At 47.3% G+C, this 15868-nt stretch overlaps 5 protein-coding genes across 5 annotated transcripts; 3 read left to right on the top strand and 2 right to left on the bottom strand.

The window, feature by feature from the left end:
• Positions 1–1942: 1942 nt before the first annotated feature.
• On the top strand, positions 1943–2716 carry CTRU02_207148 (uncharacterized protein; the record flags this gene model as incomplete). The annotated part of the gene is made up of 1 exon (XM_036719469.1): positions 1943–2716. The coding sequence occupies one exon, from the start codon at positions 1943–1945 to the stop codon at positions 2714–2716; it is 774 nt and encodes a 257-aa protein (XP_036589176.1).
• Positions 2717–3909: 1193 nt separating this feature from the next.
• On the top strand, positions 3910–5605 carry CTRU02_207147 (MFS transporter; the record flags this gene model as incomplete). The annotated part of the gene is made up of 4 exons (XM_070204841.1): positions 3910–4086; positions 4178–4378; positions 4428–4571; positions 4631–5605. The coding sequence occupies 4 exons, from the start codon at positions 3910–3912 to the stop codon at positions 5603–5605; spliced, it is 1497 nt and encodes a 498-aa protein (XP_070061374.1).
• A 274-nt stretch (positions 5606–5879) lies between these two features.
• CTRU02_207146 (TfdA family Taurine catabolism dioxygenase TauD) lies at positions 5880–7213 on the bottom strand (the record flags this gene model as incomplete). Its single annotated transcript, XM_036719472.1, has 4 exons — positions 5880–6037; positions 6177–6508; positions 6562–6955; positions 7000–7213. 4 exons carry the CDS (start codon positions 7211–7213, stop codon positions 5880–5882), a joined length of 1098 nt encoding a protein of 365 aa, XP_036589179.1.
• Positions 7214–8088: 875 nt separating this feature from the next.
• On the top strand, positions 8089–9220 carry CTRU02_207145 (catalyzes late reaction in the cephamycin biosynthetic pathway; the record flags this gene model as incomplete). Its single annotated transcript, XM_036719473.1, has 4 exons — positions 8089–8228; positions 8289–8540; positions 8600–8792; positions 8855–9220. The coding sequence occupies 4 exons, from the start codon at positions 8089–8091 to the stop codon at positions 9218–9220; spliced, it is 951 nt and encodes a 316-aa protein (XP_036589180.1).
• A 419-nt stretch (positions 9221–9639) lies between these two features.
• CTRU02_207144 (hybrid nrps pks) lies at positions 9640–15782 on the bottom strand (the record flags this gene model as incomplete). The annotated part of the gene is made up of 3 exons (XM_036719474.1): positions 9640–14531; positions 14593–15326; positions 15418–15782. 3 exons carry the CDS (start codon positions 15780–15782, stop codon positions 9640–9642), a joined length of 5991 nt encoding a protein of 1996 aa, XP_036589181.1.
• Between the last annotated feature and the right edge of the window lie 86 nt (positions 15783–15868).

Raw genomic sequence — 15868 nt, 5'->3', positions numbered from 1 at the left:
TGCATGTTTGCATAGTGAAAGCTGAAATCTTTGACGTACCGGAGATATATTATGAATCTCAGAAAATGATTTGATAAGTCTACCGATACAGCAACTCTTATTGACCTTACCCCGCACTAGGCGGAAATGAGGTCAGTGGTACCTGATAAGAAGTGGCGGGAAATGCACTTGTAAGCAACGACAAAGCCCTTCATTCAGTTGATGGTTTGATCTTGCGCGTTGGCATTTGGGCATCATGAAACGACCTAGAGCTCATAAGCCGCATTCGTTCCAACGGTTTTTGATGACGAGATAGAAAATAAGTAAGAAGTTACTCTTAGCCTCTTCATAGGCAATCTCGCTGTCGTTTATTTGCCTGTGGTAAGTTTATGGATTTGGGCTGAGCTATGAATCTAGACTTTTGTGATAGTAGGGAGAGGCTTGTGTGAGCAGGGTTAAGCTATTAAGATTGTAGAGATACTACTAAGGGCGCATGAAGAGGAGTTCTTCTCAAGGTGTGATGGAAGTTTGATTATCTGTCTGTGGAAAGAGTAATAAAAACAGGTTAAAATGGGTAAAAGATCCCATCGGATTGTCCATCATGTGGTCGATCGAAGTCACCTATCCATACGAGGCTAAGATAGCCGGCAATCGATAGCTGTGCGAACACGAAGCCACCTCAGCCCGACTGTTACAACATAAGCAGTGGAAGATAGTTGAAGCCGGTACTGTGAGCAATCGGTTGGTTGGGCCATCAGTAATTACGTATTTAGTTGTCAATATAAATATTCGTAAATTGGAAAGCCATATGGGGTAGGGCCTGCTACTTTTACTGGCAAAGGATGGCAAGAAGTGTACTTGATTTAAGACGAAAATAAGCGAGGACGTGAAAGACAGCAAGACCTGGTAAGGGGCCTGCAACAAGGTTGACTGTGAGTATTATAGGATTTAAGCATAGGTGGGAAAAGAGTCGAACTCAGCGAATTGCAAGGTTGATAATAGTTGCTGATGGATACATAGTGGAAGTGGGGTTGGAGTGAAAGAGAGTTAAATCCCCTGGGCAGCTTATCGCGTGGGGAGAGCCCCGGTTAACCTCTCCAACCCGTTATTTTAAGTTCCATAATATCACAAAGAAATTAAGCTTAGAATCCGCTCATGAAATAGATTGGCTTTTTCTATTTCCTTAAATCATTTGTTGGTTTGTTAAGCAGGGCGGAATTTGAACCGCCTTGCCGCTTGTGGGAGGCGGGGCCACCACCGGGCCGGTCATCACGGCGGCGAGGCGGATCCGCCTCCGCCTCCGCAGCGGAGCCTCAGTCATGGTAGCTTAGTACCGTGAAGAGCTTCGATTAAGTCAGATGGCTTGATTTCCTGCTGGAGTTTTATATATCTCATATTTACTAAGTACGTATATGAGTCATCTGATGAACTTACAAACTCACGGAAATTATTTTTACACTCGCAGCCCTCCGCGGAGATGTCCACAGTTATTTACACGCCCACGTTGCATCTTTACCAAGCTTAGACTAACCGATTTGAATGGATGAATAATTAAATAGCATCTAAAAATGCTGAGACTGTTCTCTCGGGTTCTTCATATAGAAGCTCGTAAGCGGTAGCGGTGTCAGCTTTGGTCACCTGAGATGACTCTTCCAATGTCATTGAACAAATACGTGGAACTAGGAGGTTTGAGGCGCTCGGTTTGTTAGGCTGGGGCGAAAATTTCCGCATTTAGCTGAACTTATGTAGAACCGTAATAAGTGGACCACTGCGCCCTTTGACAAACATGCACTGGTGACACTCAGTTTTAGGCGCTATAAAACCCGATCGCCCGGTGTAATCAGCCGCATATTTCAAAAGACATCGCCTCTCATTGGAAACGAAACAATTTGTTAAACAATAGCGAAGCGAACACACATATATAAGAATCAGAAACCTCAACTGACCTTCGCACAAAATCGTCATGTATCTTCGCGGCGTTCACGCAGAGCAGAGCATCCCTGCGCTTCGCAAGCTCATTCGCGACTTTCCCCTCGGCATCCTCACCACGGCAATTGCATCTCAGACGCACCCTCTTATTCAATCAAGTCACATACCTTGGGTTCTCGACGTCGAAGATGAGTCGAGCGAGACTGAGCTTGGCGTTTTGCGCGGCCATCTGGCACGTGCGAACCCTCAGAGCAAGGTTATGATCGAGTCACTATCAGCCGAGGGCCGCACTGGAACAGGAAACGTTCTTGATCAGGAGGTCATGGTGCTCTTCACCGCACCAACGCATCACTACGTGACCCCGAAGTTCTACACCGAGACTAAGCCTACCACTGGTAAGGTCGTGCCAACCTGGAACTATGCCGCCGTCCAGGCGTACGGTCGTGCCAAGATCTTCTACGAGTCCAAGGCTGAGGAGACCAAAAACTTCTTGGGAAAGCAGATTGATGATCTTTCGCGTCATGGGGAGACGTCCGTCATGGGGTATACTGGCAAGGGCGACCGTCCTGGGCCCTGGAAGGTTACTGATGCGCCAGAGCGCTATATTGAGCTGTCTAAGATGGCTATTATCGGCATTGAGATCCAGATCGAGCGGCTCGGTGGCAAATTCAAGATGAGCCAAGAGATGGGAGAGGGAGATCGAGAAGGCGTTATCAAGGGTTTCAAGTCACTAGGTACCGATGTGGGCAATGGTGTTGCTGACTTGGTTAAAGAGCGTGCCGAGCTCAAAGAGAAGTCTAAGCAATGAAATTCGCAGAGACTCCGAAAGGGTTCGCGTATAGTTTGTCTAACCTCTTATTTGGTTGCATTGCTCAAAATAGGTTATCTCGTAGAACAAGACATTTTATGCATTATGCCTCTCTATCCATCATCTCAGTTGCATCCCCATTCAAAATTTAGGGCAAAATTACATGTGCTTAGGTAGGTACAATAACATCGAAACCACCATACATAGCTAACAAAGTAGAGTTCAGAATTCCATGTGACACTCGCGCTGATGTCAGAGAATAGCGTCATTGAGCAAGCATATCAACTGTATGTATTTGATGGTCTCCTTACCTAACGATGGGCGTGTTTGACATGTTGGGCGTATTTGGCGTAGAATTGTGGAAGCCCTGACGGCGTTGAAATTGGAGTCTGGGGCCGGGCCGGTGTGGGCCTGAGCCTGGTCAGGGCGCTAAGTGGTTGTGGTGGTTTATCTACAGAGTGGAAGCCAATGCCAATTAACCTATTAATAATAATCAATGAGAAGCTATACTATGTAGAGCACATATGTGCAATCAGAAAACGGCCGGACCGGCGACTTATCCGACATGCCGAAGGGCGTTCACATTTGCAGTCATCATCCTCGGAAGACATCCGAAGCAGCTAATGTGGGGGGTCCACAACACACTAATTCTCATCCCGTGCATGCGACGTTGGAGGTACGGATACCGCTTCCCGTTGGTTCCAGCCGGCTTTCCCGCCCCAGCAATGTAGAAGTGATCGGCATTGTGACTGATAGGCACTTGCGGATTGCCTGATTAGGGATTTATGGTGCGAATCAAGCTCATCGGATCTCATGTACAGCAGGAACTCTGTGCCATCGGCTCATTGCAACGTCCAACGTGCGGGGAAGCGAGAGGGGCAGCGGAAAGCACTTCCCCCGAAGATCAAGAGCATGCCTTTGCGGAAAAGAATGTGGAAGTGATAATATTAAGGAGACCTACATAATCATTTATCTACTCCTTAGTTTTGGTTACTTGGATCGAGTGCCGAAGCTGAGTATCATGCGTTTCGAACCTAGCTGCCCAAGTCACGGAGCCTAAGAGCTTGTCAACGACAACGCGAATTCGCTAATTAATATAGCCCAAACCAAAAAAAGAGCTTCGCTGATTTGAGTGAAAAGACTTTTCAAACCACAATTAACCGCCGAAACTCTTAAGTGCATGTATGCAAAAGATGGCGGAGGCATCAAATTCGGCAGCAGCAACATGCTACAACAAAGCATCCTCGGTCGATGAGGAGGGCGGCGGTGTTCACGTGGAAACCCGGAAAACACCACCGACTGATCAAGACGATATTGTGTACAGAATGAACAACCTTGATCCTCCAGTGACCCCAGAAGAAATAAAGAGGGTGAGAAGGAAAATCGATATGCGCCTGCCTCCGTTTTTGCTTGTTTGTAACCATTCCACTCCAAGTTGTACCTGGCTGACAATCAATAAAGGTTCTATACATGTTTACTTGGCTTGACCGCGGAGCTCTGGGAAACGCAGCTTTGATGAACATTAGAGAGGATCTTGGATTTTCCAGCAGGCAGTTCTCTTTGGCAGTTAGCATCTTTTTCGTGGGGACTTGCATTGCCGACTTGTTTACAAACATAGGCATGCGATACATCCGACCGTCTCTGTACCTAGCAACCGCAATGGTAAGTGATGACTTCAAATCCCAAAGCCACCGTAATAACGCCTATTTAGATCATTTGGGGAATTTTCGCAACACTGCAGGCTGTTGCGGGTGGCCCAGGGGGCATGTACGCCATTCGGCTGTTCCTAGGAATATTTGAAGCTGCGTTTATCTCCGGTGCTCCGTATCTCACCACAGTTCTCTACCCCAGAGCGGTAAGGTCACTTCCAAAGAGATATAAATTTCAGGGATGAAGGCTTATGCAGATTGACAGGAATGGGGCCGTCGGATAAGTATCTACCTCTCCGCAACGCCTCTGGCCGGTGCGTTTGGTGGATGGGTTGCCTACGGGGTCTCGAATATTCCCAATCCACGTGTAAAGCATTGGCAGGCTCTCTTCCTGATTGAGGGCCTTCTCACTATACTTTTCGGTGTTCTCTGCATCTGGGTTTTGCCTGATCGCCCACACAACACCAAATGGCTTACCCCTCGCGAACGAGATGTTGCAACTTGGCGTATGATGAACGATGGCAACCGTACGCATGGCAAGATTAATTGGAAAACCACAATCAATCAGCTGTATGACTGGCGGCTATGGATGAACATTGCCATATACATGGGACAGGTCCTCCAGACTTACACGATCGCAACTTTCACGCCCATCATCGTCGCGACATTTGGGTACGACAATGTTAAAGCGCAACTAATGACAGCGCCTCCGTATTGTGTCGCTTTCGTGATGGTATTCGTGGTCGGCTACGCAAGTGACCGGTTGAAGTCGTGCTCGGGGCTGTTGGTCATCTGCTCGATGGTAGCAGCTACCGGTGACCTTCTGCTGGCAGTTTTACCACACACAGCAGCAAATGCACGGTACGGGGCTACTTTCTTGATTTTGTCAGGCATCCTTTCAGGCGTCACACTAAGTGTAGGAAATATCACAAGTAACTGTTGCGGGGATATCAAAAAGGGCATTGCATCTGGGTTGTTTCAGTCTTTTGGGAGCACAATGGGTATTGCTACTGGATACCTCTTTCCATCAACAGATGGCCCATCCTATAAGACGGGATTCTGGACATTGTTCGCCGCCACCTGCTGGACTGGTATTGGTAGTGCATTTATGACTTTCATGACAATCAGGGAGAACCGTAGAAGGGATCAAGAATTTGGAAAACCCCCCGAAGGAATTATCATAGATTTCGAAGAAGACGGCCAGATGGAGAAGCACAGGTACTGGAGGTACTATCGCTGAGTTAGCTTGTACGATGCAGCCATCCGTTCTTATCAGATTCCTTTACTTGGGAACGCCCTGCGAGAGTAGTATGTCCTCAGCGATTTAACATTGAACTAGGCCACAGGTAAATTGATTGGTTATAACAGCATTAGAGTTGTCAAAGGTTGGTGGTGCTCAGAAGTTAGTCAATAGGCAAATTTTCTCCCGCTTCAAGCCATGTAATAATCTCTGCTGTAAAGATAAGAGCCAAAACAAACATTATCTGTGTTTCTATCTCATAGTTACTACAACTTTAAATGCCGCTAGTTGCGAGATACTCTCTCCTGGACTTGCTGGTAGGATCTAGGTAAGGCTTTTCGCCAACGCCAGAGCCTCGGCATCCATCCCTGTCACCCATCTCCCAAAAGTCATACGTCGCAGAGTGGTAGAAGCTGCGGTTATCCCAAATAGCTGAGAGACGAGCAGGAATTAGCAAAATGTTTCTCAAATCCTCAGAATGGTTCGTAAGATGGTAGAGGCAGCGTTTGTAATTAGCCAGCAACAGCAAATTATGCACTGAGAACTCTAGAAATCACGAGGGTTGACTTACCGAAGTCATTGGGTTCCTTCCATTTGAACCGCACTTGAATGGTATGATTCTTATAAATCAAATCATGGAACCAATCCACAAGCATTTTGCTCTCTTCAGCAGTGACGCCGTTTATGTGCTTAACCATTCCGCCAATGGCAAAAACACTCTTCCAACCCGTGACTGGGTTTGTTCTTACAACGGGGTGCACAGCTTTGATGATATCACCAACGTTTTCAGGTGAACCACGCTCTTTGGAGTACAGTGTGATCCCCATTGCATCACACATCTGTTTGAGACCTGGAGGCTCAAAAGTGACTGTAAGAGTTTCAAGAAACTTCTGGTAAGGCTCGCTTCGTTTCTGTCAGCTGGAAAGAAAGCAAAAGGGGTATCAGGTCTGGCTGACCTAATCTTATCATAAAGTTCATATCCATTTGCCCAAAGTGTATCTCCGCCAGTTGGAGGGATATTTGTGAGACGCAAACAAGAGTAGTCTGCCGGAACAGGCTCGAAGCAACAATCACTATGCCACTCGGATGTATTCTGCTTTTTCGGACACAGGGCATCAGGAGCCAGGTCGCTATTCTTGATAAACGAAGGCTTTGTTTGCTTTTGATGAATATAACTGACGACATGATCATCTCCCTGGTCATCACGTTCGGCATTGAAGACTGGGTGAATGTGTAAACCCGATGAGGCGGGACGGCAAGTGAGTTCACCAAGCCTCGTCAAGAGCTCTTTTTGCAACTCAGGAGTGAGGTCATCTTGCTTGCGGAAAAAGACAACACCGCGTTGAGAGACTGTATTAGTTAGTACTGTCGAATAAGACGATGTAATGACCTACCAGTGATGGCAAGATCCCGGATTAAGTCATCGGAGTTAGGTGCTCTAAGCCAGTCTACAATGTTTGCTTTGGGAAATTCGCGGCCAGTAAGGGGTGTTGGGTCAAAAGACTCGAAAGAGTCTAGCACTCCTGAAAGCTTTAGTGGCTTAGCTGAAGAGGCAATCTTAGTATTGCCATTTACCGGGATATCGACTTCGATGCTGGCGGGGGCCATAGTGGATTTCAGAGTTCGTGATTTCCCTCAATGTTATGGTAAAGATAACAAAATGGAGATATCAACCACCGTGGCAGATCGGCCCCTAAGGGGCCGTTTCACTGAAAATTTATACGTAGAAAAGAATTGCAAGTTCGGCATTCAAAATGATTCTGTGCTGGTCTGCAGCTTGGAAGTTTGCTTTGCATTGAACGGTGTTATGCCGAGGCCGAATTGAGTCGGGCTGTGTTATTCGCAACCAATTACCCAGTAATCAGTTCTCAGAAAATCAAAGAAAAAGCGGAACAAAACTTGGATTTACTGCCAAAAAGGCGCTTGTTTCCTTCAAAAACTTCCGAAAGGTCGCAATCAGGAATCGGCTGAAATGACTCGTCCCGTGGGTCGTTGCAACAGCTCCGGCACTTTCGGAATTTGCCCAAACTGAATGGTCGGCCTCCGACCAACCTTGGATCGGCAGTGGAATTACCGCTAAAGTAACCATGATTATTTCCAAATCGAGCAACAGACTGCAAGGAACTCATGTAGGAGCCCATTACAGGCCATGATATAAACCTGGAAGTGAAAGTAGCCGGTTGACTTGTAGTGTTCCAAGCATCCTTTACTGGGCACCCTGAGCCCTAATTCGGAACTTTTGAGATGAACCAGCTAGCAGCACCAAACTACCGAGTGCTGCGTACCTAAGCTGAAATACCTAGATTTAGTGCAGGTCCGGGTTTGGTTTTCTTTGAACTCAGATATTGGTCAATGGTCAATGAAAGCTAATTTCCAGTTACAGTAAACGTAGCTGTAATGCTATCATATGGCTAGGAGCTCAACTCTTCACAGTTCTTTTCCAATGTTTTACATCTAGGAACCCTCAAAGAACTGATCTCACCATGGTTGCCAACCACGCCGGCGCAAAAGACTTGGCTTGTGGGATGCACAAAGCGGCGGAAAAACCCAAAGGGGTTCATACGACACTGAAGTATTATGGAGGTGACCCCAGCTTGCCATTGGAACCTACCATCATAGGAGGGTATGTGTTATCTATGCATCAGAAAAAGACCTTGCATCGGGTTCTAATTTTGTTTAATAGTCCTGAGCCTCCCAAATGGGCGCCTAAGGTCGATTCTCCGGTGATAATCACTGACGTTACCGATAATGAGGACCAATACAAACTCATGACACATGGATTCCAGTACGCAAAGCATAAAACCCAATTTGAATCTGTTTTGCCGGAGTTGAAGAATCGTAATGGCTGCACCGAGCCACTTAATGAGACCACGAAAGCACACTACGATGAGATGCACACGTTTTTGGAAGATATTCTATCAAAACAAGAGAATCTGTGGGTAGCTCACATCGGCTCTTAAGGGGTTGAGAGATATACTAACATGATCCACGTAGACCTAAACCATCGCTTATACGTATTCTAATGCACACCAACCGAGTCTCTCAGGTTGGGCAGAAAGGAACGTTGGGCCCCATTTATAACGTTCATGTTGACCAGTCTGCATCAGCCGCTGAAGTGCTTGCTCATCGATGGCTTGGTGAAGATGCAGCTGAGTTACTCGCGAAACCCAGGTTCCAAATTATAAACGTATGTCAAAGTTCCCGAACAGGAATCCAAGAAAGATTAAATGCTCACTTCATCGGCAAAAGATGTGGCGGCCTTGCAAACCTATCACTCGGGACCCATTCGCGGTGTCGGATGCAACTACGATCCCGGACTCGGACTACATCAAGGTCCCTTTCGTTTACCCGGACCGTACATCTGAGTTGCTGGAAGTGTGTCCTGCAGCCAATCCTGAAAGGCCTCATCGATGGTACTTCAAGGACAACCAACAAACTGATGACGTGGTTCTATTCATTCAGGCTGACACAACGAAGCGACCTGGGGCTGTAAGACGATGCCCCCATGCTGCTTTCAAAGATCCACGACTAGAAGAGTCGAAAGAAGATCCGAGGGTCAGCATTGAAATAAGAGCTATGGTTGTCTATGACCATGATAACTTTGATGTCGAGTGATTTCACATTACTTAAGCTAGTAGGCACAGATGGGATCTCAAGAGGAGCTCCTCTGAAGTGAAGCTCAAGGGCGTACTCTTATGCCAGTTAGTTCTAAGGTACTCAATAAACCCATGAATGCATTAAAATACCGAATGAAAGCACAGTCCTACATTGTGAATTTGAAACAACTACCTACAGTAATGTAGTTTTCTCATAAGGCGCAAGCAAAGAACCTCAGAGACAAGGTGCTATGTAAAGACGAGTGGTATCATGTTTCATAAGTCTACATCATTTACGAACAGTCAGAGACTGGAAACCGAACAAGTCAGGCGCGAATGGGGATGTTCAGTCACCCAAAGACTTTTGTGCTCCGCTCAAGATGAATGAATTTCTTCTAACACATATCTAATTCTAACACAAATATAATACCAAAGAGCTTAACCTGATTTCAACAATCTCTGAAATGATGTTACAGTCGACTCTTTTTCCGTCTGTTCTAACAACGTGCAAACCAAATCGCTCATCCCAGCCCTTCTAGCCAACTCAATCCACTCCAACATGGGTACGACGGACACATTCCGTCCATGAAGTCGCCTACTGATGAAACTACTGATACCGTCGTTGTTCAGAGGAACAACTTCATCCGAGCAGTCATGTCGATACCGGACTTCGTCACCACGGCTACGTCGCATGCCTTCAGCAACGATGGCCTGTGCCACATGATCGACTGACACGAAGTCCAACACACCCTTCCATTTCGTAGTGATTGGTACAGAGGCGAGGACCTCGGAATAAGAAACAAGGTTGCCCATGATGTCTGAGTCTGGAATACCCGTCCCTGTTACGCTTGACAGCCGGCGAATTGTCACCGGAATCCCAAGATCTCGGTTTGCGTTCTCTAGCACGACTTCGCTCACCCATTTTGAGGCACCATACGAATCACTATAATCAGGCGGCGGCGGTCGGTGAGACATTGACACTGGGGCAAAAACAGCTATCTCTGGTGCAAGTCGCCCGACGACGACTGACGAGATATACGTGATCGGTATGCGCCGCGGTGCCGCTATCTCTGTTACCAAGAACTTGGTGCTTGTTACGTTGGGGGCACGTAGAGATGAATATGACTTCATGAAAGACACATCGGCGCCATTATGAATGATCAGATCGACGGTCTGCGCCAGACTCGTCACCACCTCAGCAGCCAGAGACAGTGATGGGTGACGAAGGTCACCCATGTGAATTACCACTTTGTGGTTGTTTCTCAAGTTGCCCAAACGCGTGGGATCTCGGACTGCAAGACAGTGAACTGTGTCGATGGAAGGTGTGTTCAAGAGAGAACGCAAAGTGGATTGGCCTACGAAGCCTGTTGCGCCAGTGAGAACAACGACCCGGGGTGGCTGTAGAACTGTATCGTTGCGTAGTGGCCATGTGTGATCTCTGTTCAAACTCGCAGTGACATCTGGCAACTGAGTTTCGTTGTACCAATCAATAGCGGCTTCATCAGTGACAGGAGATTCCGTCCCAATAGTGGCGATTTCTGTCATAGCCTTGAGACTGCTGTTCTTGAAAAGTTCCACTACTGGAACAGATACATGAAAGTGGTTTTTGATGGCAGCTTGAACACCTAAAAGCTGGAGAGAAGTGCCACCGAGGTTGAAAAAGTCGATCATAGAGGCTGATCCCGAGACTTCGATGGGATCTCGCCCAAGGGTGTAGCTCCAAAGCCGCAACATATCCTGTTGCTCAGGGCTCAACGCTGGTTCCGGATCGTTAGAAGAGTCAAAACCTTGCCTCGATGGCAGTATCTGCGCAGGCAAAGCTGCCACTGCCCTACGATCCAACTTCTTGTGGACAGTCAGGGGCAGGGTTGTAACCGGAATAATGGCAGCTGGCTGCATGATTCTGGGAAGATTTGTGATGCTTTGCAGGATTTCCCTTAGCCGTCCCTCGATATTGTCGGCGTTATTTTCCTTGGTACTAAGAAGTGCATGCGCCACAAGGAACTTATTTTCTCCTTCCCCTCGGGGCGACACGACAACTTGCTCGAGTAAGCCGCCAGAGCGTTTGAGAATGGCTCTTTCGATTTCCTCAAGTTCCATCCGAACTCCTCTGATCTTCACTTGAGCATCGCCTTCTATACGTCCAAGGATAGAGAGCGTGCCATCCTGGTTGATCCTGCCTTTGTCTCCGGACCTATACATCCGAGTCCAACCACGCTTAGTGGCAAAGTCGGAATGCACAAAAGGGTCATTCAAAAACTTCTGGTTGGTTAATTCCGGGTTACCCAAATAACCCTTGCAGACGCCAGAACCAGCGATGAAAACTTCCCCAATCATCCCAGGGGCCACCGGATTTAGCTGGGAGTCCAGAACATAGGCGCTATAGTTGTAGAGTGGGAAGCCCACAGGCACCGGCTCCTCTTTTGCGGCTATCCCAGGAAAAACCTCCATGTAATGAGAGACAAAGCTGACTTCAGAGGGTCCGTAAAAGTTCATTAACCGTAAATGTGGAAGTTGCAGACTTCTCAGGCCTGTATCCACCTGAGATGAATACTGTTCTCCACCAATAACAGCAATCTGCCATTGTCTATTGTGTTTGAGGTCTTCGAACCCGTATGAAAGCCAGGAAGAGTACTCAGACGGGGTGGCTATGGTAAGAGTGACCTCTTCTTGACGAATGAGGCGCGTTATGGCAGCCATATCAAGCCTTTTGTCTTGCGGTACGACAACTAGCTTACCCCCGGAACAGAGAGTTACAAGGATCTGCCAAAGCGCCATGTCAAAGTTCAAAGCTGTTTGTTGAAGCACGACGCTTGATGCTGTACGGTAGATGTCGGCGCAGGCTTCAACAACATTAACAACGGTATTATGACAGAGAACAACTCCCTTAGGGATGCCTGTGGTTCCGCTTGTAAAATGTACCGCCATATTGTCATGAGGCTTGGCGGAGATTGGAACATGGGCATGAGCGAGCTCATATTGATCGGAAATATTGATTACCGGGATTCGTTTCGAGGAGGGCCCCAAATCCGCTTTGCGATTGACTGTTTCGCTGTGTGCTAAAACAAGAACAGGTTTGGCTGTCTCGACCAGTGCTGTGAGCCGTCCAGATGGTAGGGTTGGATCTAACGGAACGTAGGCAAAACCAGCCCACATTACTGCCAGCAAACTGCACACAGAATCGATGGATGGCTCGCAGAAGACCCCGACGAGATGACTTTTTCCGGCGTTAGTATTGTCCGTAATGAGTTTGGCAATGGTCTGTATCTTTCTTCGCAAGCCACCATACGTGATTGAAGATGCAAAGCCATTGGTTATTGCCAAAGCACCAGGCTGCTGAGTCGATATCCTATCAATACGATGTACGACAGTTTCAGGCCATGCAGAAACGTGATCAAGACCCTTGCCAAGTGCCAAAGCTCTTTGAACCTCGTTGGGTGAGAAAAGAGATGGCTCATGGATTGGTAAAGTTGGGCTCCGAGAAAAAATCTCAAGCAGAATCAAATAACTATCCATCAGAGTATGTGCGTTGTCCTTGGAGTAAAGAGATTCTTGCAGATCAAAGCGGAGAGTTATTTCGCTTCCTGGGTTCTCAATGACGTCTAACATGATGTCGTACGAAGTTGTTCCGCTGGACCAGTCTTCTCCTTGGCCCTCGCAACCACAGAATGTGCGCTTTTCGCTGACTCCTGAGCGATAGTTGATAAAGGCTTGGAAAAGAGGGTTGTGCGTGGCAGAACGCTCAACTCCCACTGACTGAAGTATCGTATCAAAGGGCAAGCGCCCATGAGCTACGGCGGCTAGCGCCTTCCGTCGCGATTGTTTCAAAATGTCCTCAAAATTTTGACAGCCATCAAGAGTAAATCGCAGCGGTAACAAGTTCAGATACATGCCTATGCTGTGAGCGTATTCGCCCATATGTCGCCCAGAATCCGCCATGCCTATGCAAAAGTCCTGAACTTGCATGAACCGATTCAAAAGCACGGCGAATGTGGCCAAAAGGAATTGGAACATGTTAGTCCTAGTGCGCTGGCAGACAGCTTTGATGGCTCTTGTAATAGCCGCGCTAATTGAGCCCTGAACATGTTCGTGTGAGTATTTCTCCAGTGAAACTCGCTGGGTCGTCTTTGCAAATGGCAGAAGAGGAATAGTTTCAGGGACGGGGTTGGTCAACTCGGTGATCCAATATTCCCTTTCCGCTGCAAAAACATCTGACCGAAGATCTTGAAGCTGCTTCAAACAGTATTCGGAATATTGAACTGGACTTGGCAGATTTTCGCCAAAATAGGCTTTCTCAATGTCATTGAGCAGTACTTCAAGACTAACACCATCCATAATAAGGTGATGGTAACCGATGACGAGATAATGAACGTGTTCTGACGATTGAAGCAAACTGAAATTTAGTAGATCCCCCGTCTCAAGATCGTATTCGTACGACTTGAAAGTATCAAATAGAGCTTTGACTTCTTCCTCATTGCGGATGTGGAAGTGCTCTAGTCTTAGACGTGACTTTTTCTTCACTAGTTGAACTACAGATCCATCTTGTATCGTTGTGAATGTAGTACGTAAAGACTCATGAGCCGCAGCAACAGCCTCCACAGCCTTGGAAAGAGCGTCGATTCGAATCTCACCTCTCAGCTTGGCCCAAAAGGTAATATTGAAAGCGGACTTGTCTGTTACATAATGATTCAAAAACCAGAAGCGTGATTGGCCGGCAGATAAGGGAATGCTCTTGTTCCCCTCATTGAGTTGAGGCTTTATTGGGCTGGTTGGCTCAGGCGAAGTTGATCCGACCGAGTTTGGGAACGAGATAATGCCCTCATTTTCACTATCTGTAAAGTGGTCGTCCAGTAGTGAAGGTGAAGACCTAGAGGAGTCTGAGACTGGCATCATTAGCCCTCTGGTCTCAATATCGGACGGGACCTCTGGCATGCTGAAGAGTGGGATCGGTGGAGGTTCGCTTATGGAATTGGCCTCTGCAGCAGTCGGTCCTTCCATTCGTGTTGGGGTTTTGTGATTGACATGCTCCATCGCAGGATCGACGTCTGGCGCTTCATCTTCTTCCGTGTCTTCTGTAGCTTCCCCAAGCCTAGGTGTGAACGTAGAGGGAAGTTTTTCCAATGAGAAAGCGATCAGTTCAGACACTGTCGAGCCGCCCAGGAGCTTGAGCACAGGCATCTCTACTGCCATCTCGCTGGAAAACCAAGCACGAAAGTCGACTGATACCAATGAATCAACGCCAAGTTCGTCTGCTCGCGCAGCAAGAATTTCAGCTTCGGGTATTTCGGCATCTAGCTGAAGTGTGGCTATCAATTTTGCAACAAAGCCCTCTATAACTAGGGGTTAGCAAAAGCATTGACATGGTTTGATCGGATACTAGGTGTTACTTACCACGAACGATTCTTTCCACAGACTTTTGAGACTTTGCGCTCTTAAGGAGACTTTTAACAGAGGTCGATTTCCTTGAGTTGGCTCCGTGGGAAGGATCGTCCTCAGGCGATATGTCTTTGATAACTAAGTGGCTGAAACGGGTGTCTCCCATCACAAGAACCTTTTCAGGGTTGTCATGACCATGAATCAGCTGGCGCAACCCCACAATGAATTCAGGGTCATTGTTAACATGATTTTGGGGTCGGCCTGCTACTACAGCCTCGGCGAAACAGTTATGGAAGTCTTTCTCGGAGATCCACGTGGCGCCGGCACTCCAGAGGTTGTCCAAGATGGCCCGGGTCAAATTTCGAGCCATATAGCCTACGCCCATGATTGCTCCGATATGCATAACGGACGCAGGCAGATCACGTGCTCTTCTATTTTGGGTCAAAGCCGTCATGAACATGTTAGCGGCGCTGTAGTTGGACTGAGCTCGGTTGCCTGTAACAGCAGCGATTGATGAGAAGAACACAAAAAAATCAAGGTTAAACTCAACAGTGTTGCTGAAGATCCGGTCAAGAAAGATACTGCCCTTAACTTTCGTATGGAGAGTTTCAGTCATCATCTCCAGTGGCATGTCAAGAAAAAGCTTATCGCGAAGCACCATAGCGCCATTGGCGATACCAGCAATGGGAGGCATGGTTCTTTGGATTTCTTTGACCACATCCTGAAGAGCTTGCTCGTCGGTAATATCACTAAGAAATAATCAGCGTTTTCCGATCAGGTGTTTTCCGTAAATGGAACCTCGGTATCATAAATCAAACGTTGTGTGCTAGAGAAACTCACTTGGCAAACACCTTGACTGAAATCCCAGCCTTTGCCTTCGCTGATAGCCACCTTGGATCAACCTTGGGGCTTCGACTAGTCATTACTAGATTTTGAGCCCCATGACTAATCATCCAATCGCACAAGGACTGGCCGAGATCGCTAGTAAGCCCAAAGAGGACGTAAGTACGGTCTGGTTTGAATGAGAGGTATGTATCAACTGAAGGCACGATGGCTGGCACAATGGTGTTTAAATCGGACTTCCAGTCAATGATTAATGAGATTCCATCATCGAGGTCTTTGGACAGATCGATTTCTTGGGGTGTTTTGGTTGGGAGACTCATGCCCTCAAGCCTATCTCTAAAGGTTTCTTCATGGACCGTCATGTTGGTGAGTCGGTTGATAGCAGCTGAGAGAATAACGGCTGGGCTATCTGCGCTAACAGGCTTGCGATATACGATTTCGCGAAGAG

Source organism: Colletotrichum truncatum (assembly GCF_014235925.2).
Source record: "Colletotrichum truncatum strain CMES1059 chromosome Unknown Contig_0004, whole genome shotgun sequence".
NCBI lineage: Eukaryota > Fungi > Ascomycota > Sordariomycetes > Glomerellales > Glomerellaceae > Colletotrichum > Colletotrichum truncatum.
The sequence above is the reverse complement of the archived record's forward strand: the minus strand, read 5'-3'. Positions and strand labels throughout refer to the sequence as shown.